Source organism: Oncorhynchus mykiss, chromosome 10 (genome assembly GCF_013265735.2).
Source record: "Oncorhynchus mykiss isolate Arlee chromosome 10, USDA_OmykA_1.1, whole genome shotgun sequence".
NCBI classification, from domain to species: Eukaryota; Metazoa; Chordata; class Actinopteri; order Salmoniformes; family Salmonidae; genus Oncorhynchus; species Oncorhynchus mykiss.
The window spans coordinates 52,762,942-52,780,537 of NC_048574.1; the positions used below are offsets into that span (position 1 = coordinate 52,762,942).

Consider the following 17,596-nt stretch of genomic DNA (forward strand, 5'->3'; position numbering starts at 1 on the left):
GTGCTGTGTCATGTTATGCTACTCATTTTTTAAATGGAAAATAAAACATTTTAGTCACAGAAGAAAACCACTCAGATTTACTCCGAGCCACATCACAGAAGAACACAGCTTCCTCCATGTTGTCGTCAAATAGATTTGTTCCTCTCGTCCACACTTCCCTTTTCCCCCTGAATGCTTACTCAGCAGTGTAGCATGTTCATAAATCTGTCTGTGTTGCTGTTAAAATCACGCTTACCAAACAAAGAGAACATCAACAAGATATAGAGGGTGGTGATATGGGCTTTAGAGGCTCTGGAACAACCCTGAGTTCCTTAAAAAGGTACCGACACTGTGCCAAAATTATATTAAATTAGAAAGACACCTGTGCTATTTTTCAGGGTCACTAAAATGTGGGAGCTAACCTTTGCCCTCGGTTAGCTGTTTTATAGTAGGCAGAGACAGGAAGACTGAATGACACCCTCCCTTTCCCTCTAAACCACCTGGATTAAAACGTTGATATAAATAGGCCATCTGACGAGTTGTAATAAATGTTCCTGTAGTCACATCCTTTAGTGACGCTCCATGATAGAAATAAGAGTTAAGAGTTAAGAGTTAAGAAATAAGAGTCCAACACAGACTATCTCCCATGAGAGACTTTCATATAATTCCTATGACTCTCTTTCTGTTTTTATCCTCCTCTCTGTCTCACTCGCTCTCTCTCTTTTTATTTTTCACTCACACATTTTATCCTTGCTTTATCCTCCCTAGCTACACATAGTGGGTCCAGTAAGAGGGGATGTATGGGTATAGTATGGTTATTAACACTGGTGATGGGAGAATATGCTCAGAGGGGATCCCAAATGATGACATTAGTGTCTGATGCAGCGTGGAGAGAAAGATTGGAGAAAGAGAGAGAAGAGGAGAGGGGGAAAGAGAGAGGAGGGAGATGGGTGTAGAAGGAGAGAGAGAGAGAAAGGTGGATAAAGAGACAATTATGGATAGAAATGGAAAGAGAAAGAAATGTAGGGAGAGAGAAATGCAGGGAGAGAGAAAGAGAGTGAGAGAAAAATGGGTTGGGGTGACAATGGATTGGGGAGAGACCGTGTTTTATCAGAAATGTCAAATTTGGTTCCACTTTCTGCGGAGCGCTCCGGTACCTGTCAGTATTCTGACACAGAGACATGCTGTGAAAGCATCAGTCCACTTGGCACAGCCTGTCTACCCTGTCTGTCTCTCTTGTTATTGTGTCCTGTATTCAGCCAGTCAAATTTGCTCGCACATCCTGTCAATGATGTCAAGACCAGCACCTGTGAAATGTCACCGACTGCGATATCTTTACACTGACTGACTGGAGGCTTTTCTGCCCCAACACTGGAATCTGCCTAGCAACAAGAACCACAACTCAATATATAAATATCAAGAAAATAAAGCTATTATCAGAAAGGTAATGCTGTTATTTCTGTCAAATAATGCATCTAAGTACAGTACACAGCAAAGGTGTAACGGCAGATCTCCTCTTCGTCCGAAGAGGAGTAAGGATCGGTCCAAGATGCAGCGTGGTAAGTGTCCATAATGTTTTTAATAAAGACAAATGAACATTCAAACAAAAACAATAAACAATAACGTGAAATCTACAAAAACCGAAACAGTACCGTGTGGCGACAAACACACACACGGAAACAAACACCCACAAACCAACAGTGAAACCCAGGCTACCTAAGTATGATTCTCAATCAGAGACAACTAACGACACCTGCCTCTGATTGAGAACCATACTAGGCTGAACACAAAAACGAACATTGAAAAACAAACATAGACTGCCCACCCCAACTCACGCCCTGACCATACTAAATAAAGACAAAACAAAGGAAATAAAGGTCAAAACGTGACAAAAGGAGAAGAAAATACCAGAAATGTCAGCAAGTGTGAGGGGGTAAAAGGAGGGAAGGACATTATTTTTATGCTTGATAAAAGAGGACTATAGCATCGTGCCCTACATTATACACCCACATTCCATTAGCACTTATTCCCCTCTCTCTCTCTCTCTGATGTCTGCTCTAATGTCAACAGTTAATTACAAGTACTATTATACAGTCTGCATTACAACTTATGTCACATGTTATTTATTACATGCTACATAACAGTACATACCAGATGTTATAACATGGTCACTTACTAACCTGTGTCACATTATTACAATGAATGGAATGATGGGCTCCACAACCATGTCATATGGCCCTTTTAGAGTGCACAGACACCTGAAGTAAAGTTACATTAATTTCAGATGTTATAAAACAGTTATACCACGGGATGAGTTGAACTAAACTAAATCAACAGGATTTGTGACAGCTGTGAAAAAGATGTGCATGCTACAGTAACAGCATCTATATTATACAAAAAAAATGGGTAGGTAGTTATCTACTTAGCTAGCTAGTTAGTTAGGTAACTAGGAACTGGGTTGGAGAGCCGCGCTCTACACAGTCCAAACAATGTGTTTTGTTTGACGGTATACTTGAGAGTAGTTACCTAGCCATTCACACCATAGTGGCATGACAGCACAAGCAGTGCCCCCATCGATGGCTAGCTAGCTAGTTTGCTTCCTAAAGGGGTAATGAATTATAAAGCTTACTTTGCAGCATATCACACAATACATTATCTTTCACATATATTTAATTACTTTTGTATCACATTGTTTAACTCAATCTAAATAACATTATCCATGAGCTATTGGTTTGCAGTGACGTGAACTTTTCGCTTCTGTGTTGTTGTTATATTGGTAAGTCCCACCTTTCTTCTTCTGATTTCAGCGATATGATTCGCTGACACAAGAAGGCTCAATAACTTTTCATTGGATTGGTAAAACTGTCCATTTGCATCAGCAAATCATATACCTGAACTGTCTTTAAAAGTTTGGAGATCAAATGAAACGTTATTGAGAGTTCTTGTGCCAGGGAATCATATCGATGAAATTGGAATAAGGGTTCCGATTAATATAAGATGGTAGAAGAGAAGAGATGTCAGCTCATCATGTGGAAAACCTAGCTAGCTAAAGCAAATAACATGGATAATAATAACATTAGTTAGTTTGAGTTAAATAACATGTATCAAAAGGTGGACTATGCACAAATCGCTCCGCCATTTCCTGGTTGCTAAAATTCAAATAGTTTGCCTAATTTCAGTTTATGTGACAAAACAAACAAGTATAGTGTAGGGAATCATTCTACCATCCAAACCGCTGTGAAAAATGTTTTCCGTAACCAAAAATATTGGTTTTGTACACATGTTATGTGGTGTACAAAACCGAAAGTAAAAGATGCAAAAACAAAATTTAAGAACGGGAAGCATAGAAGTTACGTACATAGAGCAGGGACGGCAGGTAGCCTGGCGGGTAAGAGCGTTGGGCCAGTAACCAAAAGTTTGCTGGATCGAATCCCTGAGCAGATAAGTAAAAAAATCTGTTGTTCTGCCCCCGAGCAAGGCAGTTAACCCACTGTTCCTGACTAGGTATCCCCCTTTCCCATATCACTTCTTAGCCTTGCTTTCAATGAGATGACAGATCTATTATTTATATTTCTATGTGAATCTGGTCAGGTTGCCCCAAAAAGTTACATATTGCAGCTGTAAGATGAAAAGGTAATTGCATTTAAAGTGCAAGTGAAAGAGGATGTTATAGGCCCAGTAGTAAGCAATTAACTGACGTTTTGGTTATTTTCCTATTTTTAAAACAACTAATTGACTAATGTCAATTTCGAAATACCGAAATCGCAAACCGTGATTCTTTTTTAATAATTGAACTGAAATCGAACTGACCTCAAAAAGCACTTATCGATAAGAACTAAGGCCCAGTGCAGTCACAAACCTGATTTTCCTGTGTTTTATATATATTTCCACACTACGAGGTTGGATAATACTTTTAGTAATAATGCCCTTTTAGTGTAAGAGCTGTTTGAAAAGCCCTATTTTGGTGGAATGGAGTTTTGGCCTACCCGGTGACATCACCAGGGGGTACATTTGTTAATATACCAGAAAAGAAAGAGAGTTCAAAATCTCTGTCCTGACAATAATAACTACTGTAGTTTTCAGTTTTTACATTCCCACTCAGACCACTCCCAGACAGTCCTAGCAAAATTCTTGCTTGAGAAATTGTTCTTTTTGACCCTTATATTAAAAAGGTACATAATTATTACCCAGAAATGATTTTATATTGAGATAAAAGCGGATTGGACCGCTTTTATCTCAATATTGAGTATATATTGTACTGAGTACATTTTTTATTCTACCTGTTGCTAGTGAAGTTAGCTAGCTAGCGCAAGCAGATTGTTAGCTAGATCAGTGGGCCAATGAAATGTTGCAAATGCAACATCAACTAGCTACCTGATTTTACCTGATTTACCTGATTTCATAACACAACTTCCCTTTTTCACAGTTGTCACATATCTTGTTGTGCCCCAGCAATGCTGATTTTGTTGTCTGTTTCATTTTAAAAAAGTATGTGTTTTCTTAGCAAGTTGTTGATATTATGTGTCCTTAAATCAATACAAATCCTAAGTACATCTGTGCTGCCATTTGCCCATGTTTCTTGGAGATACTGTGAATGGCAAAGTTTTGTGATACTCTCAACTAATCCTGTAGTATAAGCACATTCATAACCATTTTATAATTCATCAAATTATTGTCACTCTACTTAAGGTGTCTGTGCACACTCTATAAGGGCATATGACATGGTTATGACGCCCATCATTCCATTCAATGTAATAATGTGACACAGAGGTTGGTAAATAACATAAGACCATGTTATAACACCTGGTATGTAAGACTTATGCAGCATGTAAGACATAAGTTGTCATACAGACTGTGTAATATCAAATCAAATTTTATTTGTCACATGCGCCGAATGCAATAAGTGTTGACTTTCCCGTGAAATGCTTACTTACAAGCCCTTAACCAACAGTGCAGTTCAAGAAGAAGATATTCTCCAAGTAGACTAAAATAATAGCCATTGTCATTAACAGTTGACATTAGAGCATGTGACAATAGGATGAACAGCCATTTTGAACACCCATTATAAACGGTTTAATAACATCCCATGCAGTGACTCATAACTATTTCAAACTACTTATGATAACTTATGACAAATGTTATGTGGTATATAGATGCAATAATGGCTTAATGAATGCATGCATAAGGACACCTACAGTAAAGTGTTACCCAGTTTTAACATTGACTGTCATTCCCAGAAAAAACAACAGGACTTCTTGTCCTGTTACGTAATTCCCAGTGGGTTGGAGGGAATTAGGCCTACATGATGGGAATGTGAACAGACTGGAATACACAGGGTTATCCTACGTGGCTGAGTTGTATCTTGTTCTTACTGTTTTTATGACCCTTATCTAATGTAACAGAATATTCTCTCGCTCTCTCTCTATGTCTCTCTCTCTGCATCTATAACTGATGTCCCGAGGAGGCATTAGTGTATGTGTCACGTGTGTGTGTTTGTGCCTGTGTGTGTGTGCGATCCTGCATGTGTGTGTATGTTCCTGCATATGTGTGTGTGTGTGTGCATCGGGGGGTTGTCCTCTGTAGTGACAGCTCTGTGCAGGGATTAATAAAAGGCAGTGAGCAAGGGATAGCGGGGTGTCTCATACTGCTGTCACACTCTGATCCAGGTGGATGACAAGCCACAGCACGGGGTCAAGCACACACACACACACACACACACACACACACACACACACACGCTTTGGAATGCACACAATACACACACACATGCATACACACACGCTCTGGAGCATACACAGCACAAAACATCATGGCAGCGATGAAATATGCTAGGGTTGAATGGTATCCAGATGATCATACCCAGAAAAATTCTTCTTGAGTACAATTCTAAAAGTATTTGGTTTAAAATGTACTTGAGTATCAAAACTAAATGTAATTACTAAAATATACTTTAAAGTAAGAGTACAAGTATAAATAATTTCAAATTCAAACCAGACAGCAACAATTTCTTATTTATTTAATTTACAGATAGCCAGAGGCACACTCCAACATAATTTACAAACAAAGCATGTGTGTTAGTGAGTCCGCCAGATCAGAGGCAGTAGGGATGACCTTCTGTTGATAAGTGCGTGAATTGGACCATTTTCCGATTTCAAAAGAAAATATATATTTATAAGCAAGAAGCTGGATCTTGACATCTAAGCATTCAAAATTTAACGAGTACTTTGGGTGTCAAGGGAAATGTATGGAGTAAAAGGTACATTATTTTCTTTAGGAATGTAGTGAAGTAAAAGTGGTCAAAAATATAGATAGTAAAGTACACGTACCCCAAAAAACGACTTAAGTAGTACTTTCAAGTATTTTTGCTTAAGTACTTTACACCACTGCCGTTTCTGTACCATCCCAGTGTATTACCGAATGTGCACACAAAGGGTGCTATTTCAAAAGAAAATATATATTTTTAGCAAGAAGCTTGATCTTGACATCTAGCCACTTTACATGCTGACCAGACCGCAAGCACATGTTGATTTTGTCCACCCACACCAGACACGATCAGGCCACACAGGTTGAAATATCAAAACAAACTCTGAACTAACTGTATTAATTTGGGGACAGCTCGAAAAGCATTAAACATTTATGGCAATTTAGCTAGCGAGCTTGCTGTTGCTTAGCTAATTTGTCATGGGGCATAAACATTGGGTGTTCTTTTACCTGAAATGCACAAGGTCCTCTGACAATTAATCCACAGATAAAAGGGTAAACCAAGTTGGTTTCTAGTAATCTCTCCTCCTTCAGGCTTCTTCTTCTTCTTCTTTGGACTTTATATGTGGTTGGCAACCAACTTTAAGGTGCATTGCCACTACCAACTGGACTGGAGTGTGGACCTCTGTTCATCTTTCAATCACCCACGTGGATACAGTTGAAGTCGGAATATTACATACACCTTATTACATACATTTAAACTCTGTTTTTCACAGTTCTTGACATGTAAATCCTAGAAACAATTCCCTGTCTTAGGTCAGTTAGGACCACCACATTATTTTAAGAATGTGAAATGACAGAATAATGATAGAGAGAATTATCTATTTCTGCTTTTATTTCTTTCATCAAATTCCCAGTGGGTCAGAAGTTTACATACACTCAATTCATATTTGGTAGCATTGCCTTTAAATTGTTAAATTGCATAACTTGGGTCAAACGTTTCGGGTAGCCTTCCACAAGCTTCCCACAATAAGTTGGATGAATTTTCTCACTCCTCCTGACAGAGCTGGTGTAACTGAGTCAGGTTTGTAGACCTTGCTCGCACACGCATTTTCAGTTCTGCCCACAAATGTTCTATATGATTGAGGTTGGGGATTTATGATGGCCACTCCAATACCTTGACTCTGTTGTTCTTAAGCCATTTTGCCACAACTTTGGAAGTATGCTTTGGGTCATTGTCCATTTGGAAGACCCATTTGCGACCAAGCTTTAACTTCCTGATGTCTTGAGATGTTGCTTCATTATATCCACATACGTTTCCTTCCTCTATTCTATTCCATCTATTCTGTGAAGTGCACCAGTCCCTCCTGCAGCAAAGCACCCCCACAACATGATGCTGCCACCCCCATGCTTCACAGTTGGGATGGTGTTCTTCGGCTTGCAAGCCTCCCCCTTTTCCTCCAAACATAACTATGCTCATTATGGCCAAACAGTTCTATTTTTGTTTCATCAGACCAGAGCACATTTCTCTAAAGAGTACGATCGTTGTCCCCATGTGCAGTTTCAAACCATAGTCTGGCTTTTTTATGGCGGTTTTGGAGCAGTGGCTTCTTCCTTGCTGAGCGGCCTTTCAGGTTATGTCAATATAGGACTCGTTTTACTGTGGATATAGATACTTTTGTACCGGTTTCCTCCAGCATCTTCACAAGGTCCTTTGCTGTTGTTCTGGGATAAATTTGCACTTTTCACACCAAAGTAAGTTCATCTCCAGGAGACAGAACGCGTCTCCTTCCTGAGCGGTATGACGGCTGCGTGGTCCCATGGTGTTTATACTTGTGTACTATTGTTTGTACAGATGAACGTGGTACCTTCAGGCATTTAGAAATTGATCCCAAAGATGAAGCAGACTTGTAGAGGTCTACAATTTTTTTTCTGAGGTCTTGGCTGATTTCTTTTGATTTTCCCATGATGTCAATTAGGCACTGAGTTTGAAGGTAGGCCTTGAAATACATCCACAGGTACACCTCCAATTGACTCAAATTATGTCAATGAGCCTATCAGGCACAGTCAACTTAGTGTATGTAAACTTCCGACCCTCTGGAATTGTGATACAGTGAATTATAAGTGAAATAATCAACAATTGTAAACAATTGTTGGAAAAAATACTTCTGTCATGCACAATGTAGATCTCCTAACCAACTTGCCAAAACTATAGTTTTTAACAAAACATTTGTGGAGTGGTTGAAAAACAAGTTTTAATAACTCCAACCTAAGTGTATGTAAACTTCCGACTTCAACTGTATATGCTCCTAAAAACCAATGAGAAGATGTGAGAGGCGGGACTTGCAGCGCGTCAAGCCTCACAAATAGAACCAAGTTCTATTTTAGCACCTGGCTACACAGACGCTCGTTTACGCACACGAGCAGTGTGGGTGCAATGATTGAATACATTTATTTTGCCCACACGACGCAGGCGGTGTGGTCAGCATGTTAGCTAGCAAGTTAGCAAACCAAATGCTTAGCTGGAGCCCTGAGCTGGATATAATTTAGAACACATCTTAGATATCTCATAGTTATACTTAACTTATAGTTAGTTATAAGCAGTGGGGTCGAATGCACCCCCGCAGCCTCCGTGAGGCGAGGGAGCCCCCAACCCCCCCAAATTACAAAATATTTGTTCCTTCTTTTTAACATTATTGAAAATCATACTGTCCGTATTTCAAAATACACCAGTACAAGATATAAACAGTATATACACTGATGTGCTGTGACACAGGGGAGGCATCCGCTCACTCACGTCCAAGTAATGGTTGTGTTATTCATGAATCTTGGTGCTGTTGTTTACTCTGGTGTTTACTCTGCTGCCCTAAATGATTGTTTCCTCACCTACTGGCCTGCACCGTGTCTTATTAGTTTGATTTTGAATGAACTATGACTAAAATGACAGTCCCATTCTTATGCGTTGGACTGTAACAGTAGCCACATGCAGTGTTGTTTTGAATGAATTATGACTATGGTTACATCATTGTTATCTGTTGGACTGTTACAGTATGCAGTGTTGTTTTGAAATGAATCACTGTACAGCAGAGCTATTTTCTCCTCTTCTTAAAGGGAAACTTCTGAACTTGTGGAAACCATTTGTATGTCTCTGCATGCAGTATGAAGGAAGTTGGACTTATTTTTATTTTTTGCCAATGCAAACTAGTGTTAGCGCAAGTACTGGAAGTCTACACTAGTTAGCAATTTCCTTCAAACTGAACACAGAGACATACAAATTGTATCCACGAGTTCATCTGACTCTGGGGAAGTGGACAAAGTATCCCTTTAAGGGCATGTCATTTATTGTTTTGTGTGTGTGGTTGCTAGACCATGAGTGCTCCTTGGTTCAAATGAGGCAGCCATTTGAACAACAACATCAACACTTATCCGTGCATTCTGTCCCCCAGTCTAGGTTTATGAGATCAAAACTGAATGAAATGTAAAAAAAAATAACAAATCCTCTTCCTCTGGGACCAAATGAAAAATAAAAATGAATTTCTGTAATACCAGCATGCTAAAACATGTGCATAATTGCTGTCGCTCGCAGCACCCTGAGACATTTAGGCTTTTTGGTTTCCTGTCAGAGGCAGTAAAGGGATTAGGTTGGATTTGAAAGAGAGAATCCCTCTAATGACAAGACTTTGTTAATTAATTAATTAACTAACGAGGAACATTAACATGCTGTCTAATTTGAAGTCATCCTCGAAGTAATCCTTTGAGGATGATAATTGGGAAACACCTCACAGTCATGCTTTCTATGGCAGCGGACAGCACACACAATTAATCAGGGAAAGCTACTATCAACAATATCAGCTACATATGTCAAAACGGTCCGGCAGACTATCACGGCTCTGTGACTGTGGACTAATAATTAGGCTTTTGAGACTATGTCAGCTCTACACATTCAAACTGACTAATTCCACTTATATACATTCCAAATGTAATTTTGGTTAAAAAGCTTCCCCAAAATAAATACATCCAAATTGCCCAGAGTGGGTTTATAAATGGCTAATGATTAGCATCAGTTTTGAGTGGTATTAATGTTGTATCTCGTGGTTGCTGCACTGGAGGCTGTTACGTAACAGACCACTGTGATTCAGTTTGATTGACAGATTAGGGGACATCTCTGGAGATAAATACGATGAGGGAGGGAGGGGAAGTGTGGAGATGAAGGGTGTGTGTGTGTGTGTGTGTGTGTGTGTGTGTGTGTGTGTGTGTGTGTGTGTGTGTGTGCGCGCGCTGGAGAACCCGCCTGATAACCTCATCAGGGATGGCCTTTATGGCATGATGTGTCAGAGGGAGATGGGCCAATGGGTGATGGTGGCTGGCTTTTCCTGTCAGCTCAGCCTTAGCAGTGACAGCAGAGAGCAGAGAGAGCCAGGCTGTATTCCCCCAGGGGCAGCTGGCGGCCATCGCAGCTCCATGGAGCAGGGCTACACATGAGATTAGTGTAGTCAGACTGTGGCCCCATGGGGCCATCAACCTAGGACAAACATACCTAAGCTGTCAGTCCCCTCACTGTTAACAGCTCTGGGCTGAACTAGCGCTCTAATTAACACCCATATCACTGGATTTCTGGATCTGAAAACCCTGGAGCACACATAGGGCCTAGATATACATTCACAGTCCTGACCTGAACTCATACACATGGACACAGACAAAGGTACACAAATACAAACGAATACACTCCACAGATGTCCATGCATGCACGCACACACACACACACAGTCAGCTGAATAAGACCTGTATATCTGATGGAAGGAGCCCCTCTTCCCCTCCCCAAATCAGCTAGAGGTTAACCCCCCCCACAACACATAGCATGAGGCCAAACCAAAGAGGAATCAGACCACATGGCCTGCTGGCCTTATCCTCTGATGCTCCATGATGCACTCAACTCTGTCTGCTATATAATACTGTAGTGACTCCTCTCTCTCTCTCAGTGCTTAATTTTAGCCGATTGCCTAATACCAATTTTAACTTCCATTTTCTGAGAGGGAGAGAGAGAGAGAGATAGAGAGGGGGGTGGAGGCAAAGAGAGAGGAGAAAGCAGACAGGCTGCACCACAGAGACAAAGCGAGGGAGACAGAGCGAGAGAGAGAGAAAGAAAGAGAGAGAGTGTGGGAGAGAGAGAGAGAGTGAGGGAGAGCAAGCGAGAGAGCGATAGAGCCATAATAGAATGTCTACAAAGGCTATGAAGTCAGCGTCACACTAAATGAGCATGTCATCTAATCTACATTAGCAAGACAACTTTGTTTTGGCTGCACAGTACACGTCAGTGCACTTCAAACTGTGGTGCTGTGCGGTCACTAACCTTCATGTGCTGGAGATTATAACAAAACAGTTAGCCCACTCAGTGAAACGGCCCCTGGAGTTTTCTCTCTTCTACTTACTTCTGATGTGTTGCACATCAAAACATCAAACCTTCCCTCATAGGGGTCATCGTGGGTGATGATGGTAGAACCAAACTCATGGATGCTTATAATGCTTTATTCTGTTCTTGAATTAGGTCTACAATTTGAGCAGTGGTCCTCTCTTACTGAAGAGGTTTGGATATATGACTTCCTGTATGTGGAGGAAGTGGCATCATACCTCTTTGGTGATGAAGGAGCTGGAGAGGGTGACGGCGGACCAGAAGAAGATGCCACAGCTTAGGATGATCTTCCTGTTGAAACGGTCGCCCAGGTAACCGAAGATGGGCGCTGCCACCATGAAACTGCAGATGAAAACTGTGGAAGACAAAGAGGCCAAAGGTTAAATCAATGTAGCTTCAGTAGGCTATCACTACCCTTTTCTTTCCTCGCACAAAAGTAAATAAATATCATTGTGTGAGAATGTTGAGTGTCGCAGCACTGATGTGTTATTTTGTAATTATGAAATTGTCATAATTCCAATGACAATGAAGTAGGCAAAAGCACAAACAGATCTGGGACCAGGCTAGTAGTCTCCCTGGCTGGTATTGATAACGAGCCAGGCACTCAGGCATCCTGTGAAGGACTGCCAAAGGTCACCCAACCTACCTCAGACCATGCAGGATCCCATTATACAGTCACGTATTAAAGTGATATTACAGAGGCAATGGAAGTATATTAAAGACTGGGTTATTTTAGCTCTCACTGATAGCATTATAGGAATGATGTTATTATGTGAATTATGCTGTTATATTATCACGTCTTCAGCATTAGCCTATTATTGCCTCTGATCTGATTTGACTTAATATGGATCATCTAAGCTGGCCGGGCAATAAAAACAAAGGTTGTTTTCTCGTTTATAGTCATAGTAATCCTCTCACTGAAATTGAGCATGAACCTCACTAAAGTACAGTAGGTTACAGTACATGAGTGGGTGGCTGAAAGTGGGCTTCACTAATCCTCTCACTGCTGACTTTATAAAAACAAATCCGCAGGGGGCTTATGGCAGTCTCTATCTATGAGAAAGACAACCCTCCCTAAACATTGTTGAATATTTAATGTTATCGGACAGAGGTTTATTTCTCTGCAGATATAAAGGGCAGAGGGATTACACTTGACAGCAGTACAGTCTGACAACAGACCTTCGGAAGACGGGCACTCTCCAAGAGTGTTTTGACACTTCATCAGCATAAAGCTATCCGGGGGGTGGGGGGTTATATAACATTAAAGGGTTGGTCTGCAGCATCATCGAGAAACAGCCTGATAGGGAAGAGCTGAATGCTGACCTCAGAGGGCCACACTGTCTCTTTAACACTACACAGTATATTACTAAGGAAGTATATTCCCTTGGCTAACAAATAATTCAAAATCACAGTGCTATCCAATGTGGCCTAGCCAAAGGATGACCCAAAGGTGACGTAGCCAAAGCAGAAGCAAACACAAAACTAGATGGGGGGTTCCCCACACAGAGAGTATAGCCAACTGGGTTTGTCCTGCTATCATTGCCTGTACTGAACCACTGTACAGAATATATACTGTAGTAGTAGATGGTGCAGTTGAGATATCACAGGGTTCCCTGCCAGATATCGATGCCCTCATCTTGATATTTAATAACTTCCAATTATAGAGGAAGAGAAAACGCTGAGGCAGCTTCATTATGGGATGTTACTGTTGGCACTGTTTCCAAGCCGACCGCTCTGCTCCTGTAACAGAGGAGGCGCTTCTCTCTGGAGCCACACCAAGCCTGTTAGGAAATCAACAGAATCATTTGGTACAGTGAAACAAATTAGGGCTATTTCATAACTACTACTTGTTCGGTTTTATGGAGATTTATCTTTTGTAGGACATACCTGGGACTTTGCTTTTATGATGATTTATAATTCATGTTGAGTATTTGTTTTGTCTGTGGCCAGGCTAAAGAGCTGACATCAATGTACTATTATATCAGGTTCTACCTGAGTCACAACCTATTTATTCTAAATACAATGGGTTGTAGCTAGATAAATATAACACCTGTTGAGGGATGGGAACACACACACAGGCACTCAAAATATTCACTCAAACACACACACACAGAACTGCCACTCACCCATACAGATCAAGCACACCCTGCTAAGGAATGGTTGAACAATTCCTCTGTCAAGCTGATCTATTTGGGGTGATTTTGGTTTGGCACATCTTTCTCCCTCTGACATCATGATGAGTTTAGTAATTAGTTGAATAAACACACAGACTGGGTGGTTAGCATCATTGAGGCATCCTCTGCCAACCATTACCAGATAATGGCGCTTCTGTCATGTCAGCCCCCCCCCCCCTCTCTCAATTCAATTGAAGGGCTTTATTGGCATGGGAAACATATGTTTACATTGCCAGAGCAGGTAAAATAGATCATAAACAATAAAAAATGAACTGTAAACATTACACTTACAAAAGTTCCAAAAGAATAAAGAGATTTCAAATGTCATATTACTCTCACACACACACACGCTTGCCCGCACTCACGCAAGCAAGTACGCATGCACGCACTCTCACACACACACACACACACACACACACACACACACACACACACACACACACACACACACACACACACACACACACACACACACCTAACGGCAGGGTGTCATACACAGAGATAAGAGGGGGGAGAGGCCCACAATCCGCCTCCACCAGCAGCTGTACATGGGTTTAAATACACAATTTCTCAGGGGTGATGGTGCTCAACAGAGAACTGTCACAACAACATGAATTCAAAGGAGCAAGAAGCCTATCTGCTAACTAAGCAACTAAGAAGGAGACCACACATGGACAATTCTCTCCTCTCTCTCCCTGTTTCCTGTGAAATTGTGATTTATTTCTAAATTAACTGTGTTTGTTTTTACAGTGGCACCATTATCATCTCTCCTCTATTCAACGCACCTGGGAGTGGAGGCTTTGTACTGTATGTGCGTGTTTGTGTTTGCGTGTGTCTGCGCGTTCGTGCATGAGGGCTTATTCAGCGTTAGCCAATTAACCCCTAATTCACCCCAGTGTGTGTTTGAATTCAGGGCTAAGTTCTCTGTTAGCGCTAGTGATAATGATTAAACTCCCTGGGCAGTAGCACAGAGTTTACCTTCAGTTTAAACAAAAAGGAAAAGATTAAGGGGAAAATACCCAAGATATAGTACAAGGCGGTGCGTGCCAATGAGGTCTATGAAACATTCAAGCCAGTATATTTCCATAATTAACTAAGGATGCACTAACTAAAGGTGCACTGACACACACATTAGCGCTTAGATTGACTAGAATATTTATTTTACCTTTATTTAACTAGGCAAGTCAGTTAAGAACAAATTCATATTTTCAATGACGGCCTAGGAACAGTGAGTTAACTGTCTGTTCAGGGGCAGCTCGGGGGTTTGAACTTGCAACTTGGTTACTAGTCCAACGCTCTAACCACTAGGCTACCCTGCCACCCCATATATTCCCCATGAGTATGAATGAGGCATCAGCCTGAAAAGGCTAGTTAGCAGAAAAGGTTATATAGATTCCAGTGGAATGCAGTTGGGTAGGTGTTCTAGTCAGCTAGTGTATGTCTATGGTACAGAGCAGGTGCAGTTATAACGTCTATGGTGACTAGTGAATACTGCCTCTGGCTATTTCCCCAGGCCCGGTTAGATTCCTTAAGATGTTGATTGTCACAAAACCATAAACAGATGAATTATGACTGTGTTGTTTTTGTTAGAGATTGTCTTTGGTGGGTGACCAGGGGGACAGAAAGGCGCGATTGGTTGTTTAGCCAAAATAGCCACACCTTTCCTTTCCATAGAATCAGAAACACCCACAGAATAAAATACTGTGGAACACTATTACATTGTATCTATATGGCCCACCCTTCCAACCACTGAATCAGGGCTGGTGAGTTCTGAGTTCCGCTAGCTGATCTAGGTTTTGTTCTCTATGTCTGTGGTTCCGTTTCTGGATATCTACAATGACACACTACTCAATTCGAATAGGAGACAGACGGAAAAGGCTTAATTTGGGGCAAAATTGAGTTCAAGACAATTCCCTTGTGCCCAATAAAAGGAAGCTGATAAATATATTGGATTTATGATTTTTTTTGTATCCTCCTCCCAAAAAGCCTTATTATAGACTGTTGTTATCCATCTTCCTATAAAGACTGAACTGAAGGCACACGTGTACATTACCTTCAGAAAGTATTCATACCCCTTGACTTATTCACATGTTATTGTGTTACAGCCTGCATTCTTTTTTTCTCCCCCATCTACACACATTCCCCATAATGACAAACTGAAAACGTGATAAAAAAAAAAAAATTGTTTGCAATTTTATTGAAAATCAAATACAGAAATATCTCATTTACGTACGTATTCACACCCTTGAGTCAATAGAAGCAGCTTTGGCAGCGATTACAGCTGTGAGTCTTTCTGGGTAAGTCAATGAGAGCTTTTTATACTTGGATTGTACAACATTTGCCCATTACTCTTTTCAAAATTCTTCAAACTCTGTCAAATTGGCCTCTGTCAAATTTTAGGTCTTGCCATAGATTTTAAGTCAAAACTGTCACTCGATGACTCATTGGGCTATTTCTATGCTTCCCGATTCTAAGTTTTGTTTTTGCGTCTTTTACTTTCGGTTTTGTACACCAGCTTCAAACAGCTGAAAATACAATATTTTTAGTTATGGAAAATATATTTCAGAGTGGTTTAGATGGTACAATGATTCTCTACACTATACTTGCTTGTTTTGTCACAAACTGAAATTAGGCAAACTATTTGAATTTTACCAGGAAATGGCGGAGCGTTTTCTGCATAGTGCATTGTCAAAGGGATATTCAATGTCAAATCAAATCAAATGTATTTATAAAGCCCTTCTTACATCAGCTGATATCTCAAAGTGATGTACAGAAATATCTGCTTTTTTTTTTACCCATCTACCAATAGGTGCCCTTCCTCGCGAGGAATTGGAAAACCTCCTTGGTCTTTTTTTATTGAATCTATGTGCACATTGATTAATTTATTGATCAAATACTATACAAAGATAAATAACTTACATTTTTCTAAACTAATCCAATCTATAAAATGGTTACTAAGATGGTTGTTTAGGTAGTCTTGTTTGTCAAGTCCTTCACCATAGAAGTCATTCTTAATGCAGGTTGTGGGTGATAAAATATTACATTTGTTGGATACCGTACCTCTGTCTGGATTCCGATAGGAATTACTAATCACTTCACAAACCAGATTATTGTGACTTGCAGATCTGATGTGATCCATGAGACAAGATTTTCAGACCACATTGTTGAGGATAACTAGGTCATAACTACCGGCCTTATGAAATGTACTGTATAATAAATGGCCATAAAGGGTTTCCTTTTAATTTAAACACATTCACTTAGGTAGCCACTTGGTGAAGGCTTCAGGACTAGAAATTATTGAATGCAACAACCATGACTCTGTCACTAACAAACACAGTTAGGCATGAAGGGAGCTCAGCTGAGGTATTAAGCTTCCATAGAATCCTTTCTCTACCACTCACATTCCAAGGCTGAGCACCATTGTCTAGATGTATCTTTGTGAACGTCTCTCTCTCCACTTGAAGTTTATGGTCTGACGCAGCATGGGGCAAAACCATAGACATTGCATTATTGTATCTGAACCATTATGGTGTCTGTGAGAGCATGGGCAGAACCATTGAGGCCAACTCAATTTTGAACAAGCTTTTGGGCACGAAAGTCTATTTTTGTTTATGCATTTTGTTTATACTTCGCAATGAAGGGAAGGAAATGTATTTGATGAGATCATTTATAGGACAATCGGTTAGCTCTGACCAGTAACATCTCTGACTGACTTTCCCTCTAAATAAGGTCAAGCCAGAGAGAGTTATAAGAGCCAGTCAACCCATATCTCCAGTGGAGTATAACATAGAGTATATACTATGGGCTGACCTCTAACGAGTGGTGTTATACA

At 40.5% G+C, this 17,596-nt stretch overlaps 1 protein-coding gene across 6 annotated transcripts in view; it reads right to left on the reverse strand.

Annotated features, from left to right (window-relative positions):
- The window catches only part of spns2 (spinster homolog 2 (Drosophila)), a 141,164-nt gene that overhangs the window by 56,977 nt on the left and 66,591 nt on the right, over positions 1-17,596 (reverse strand). For all 6 annotated transcript variants that reach the window (XM_036933358.1, XM_036933360.1, XM_036933357.1 and 3 more), the window contains one exon: positions 11,809-11,945. In XM_036933358.1, coding sequence (XP_036789253.1) covers positions 11,809-11,945 — 137 coding nt within the window. The remainder of the gene's footprint in view (positions 1-11,808; positions 11,946-17,596) is intronic.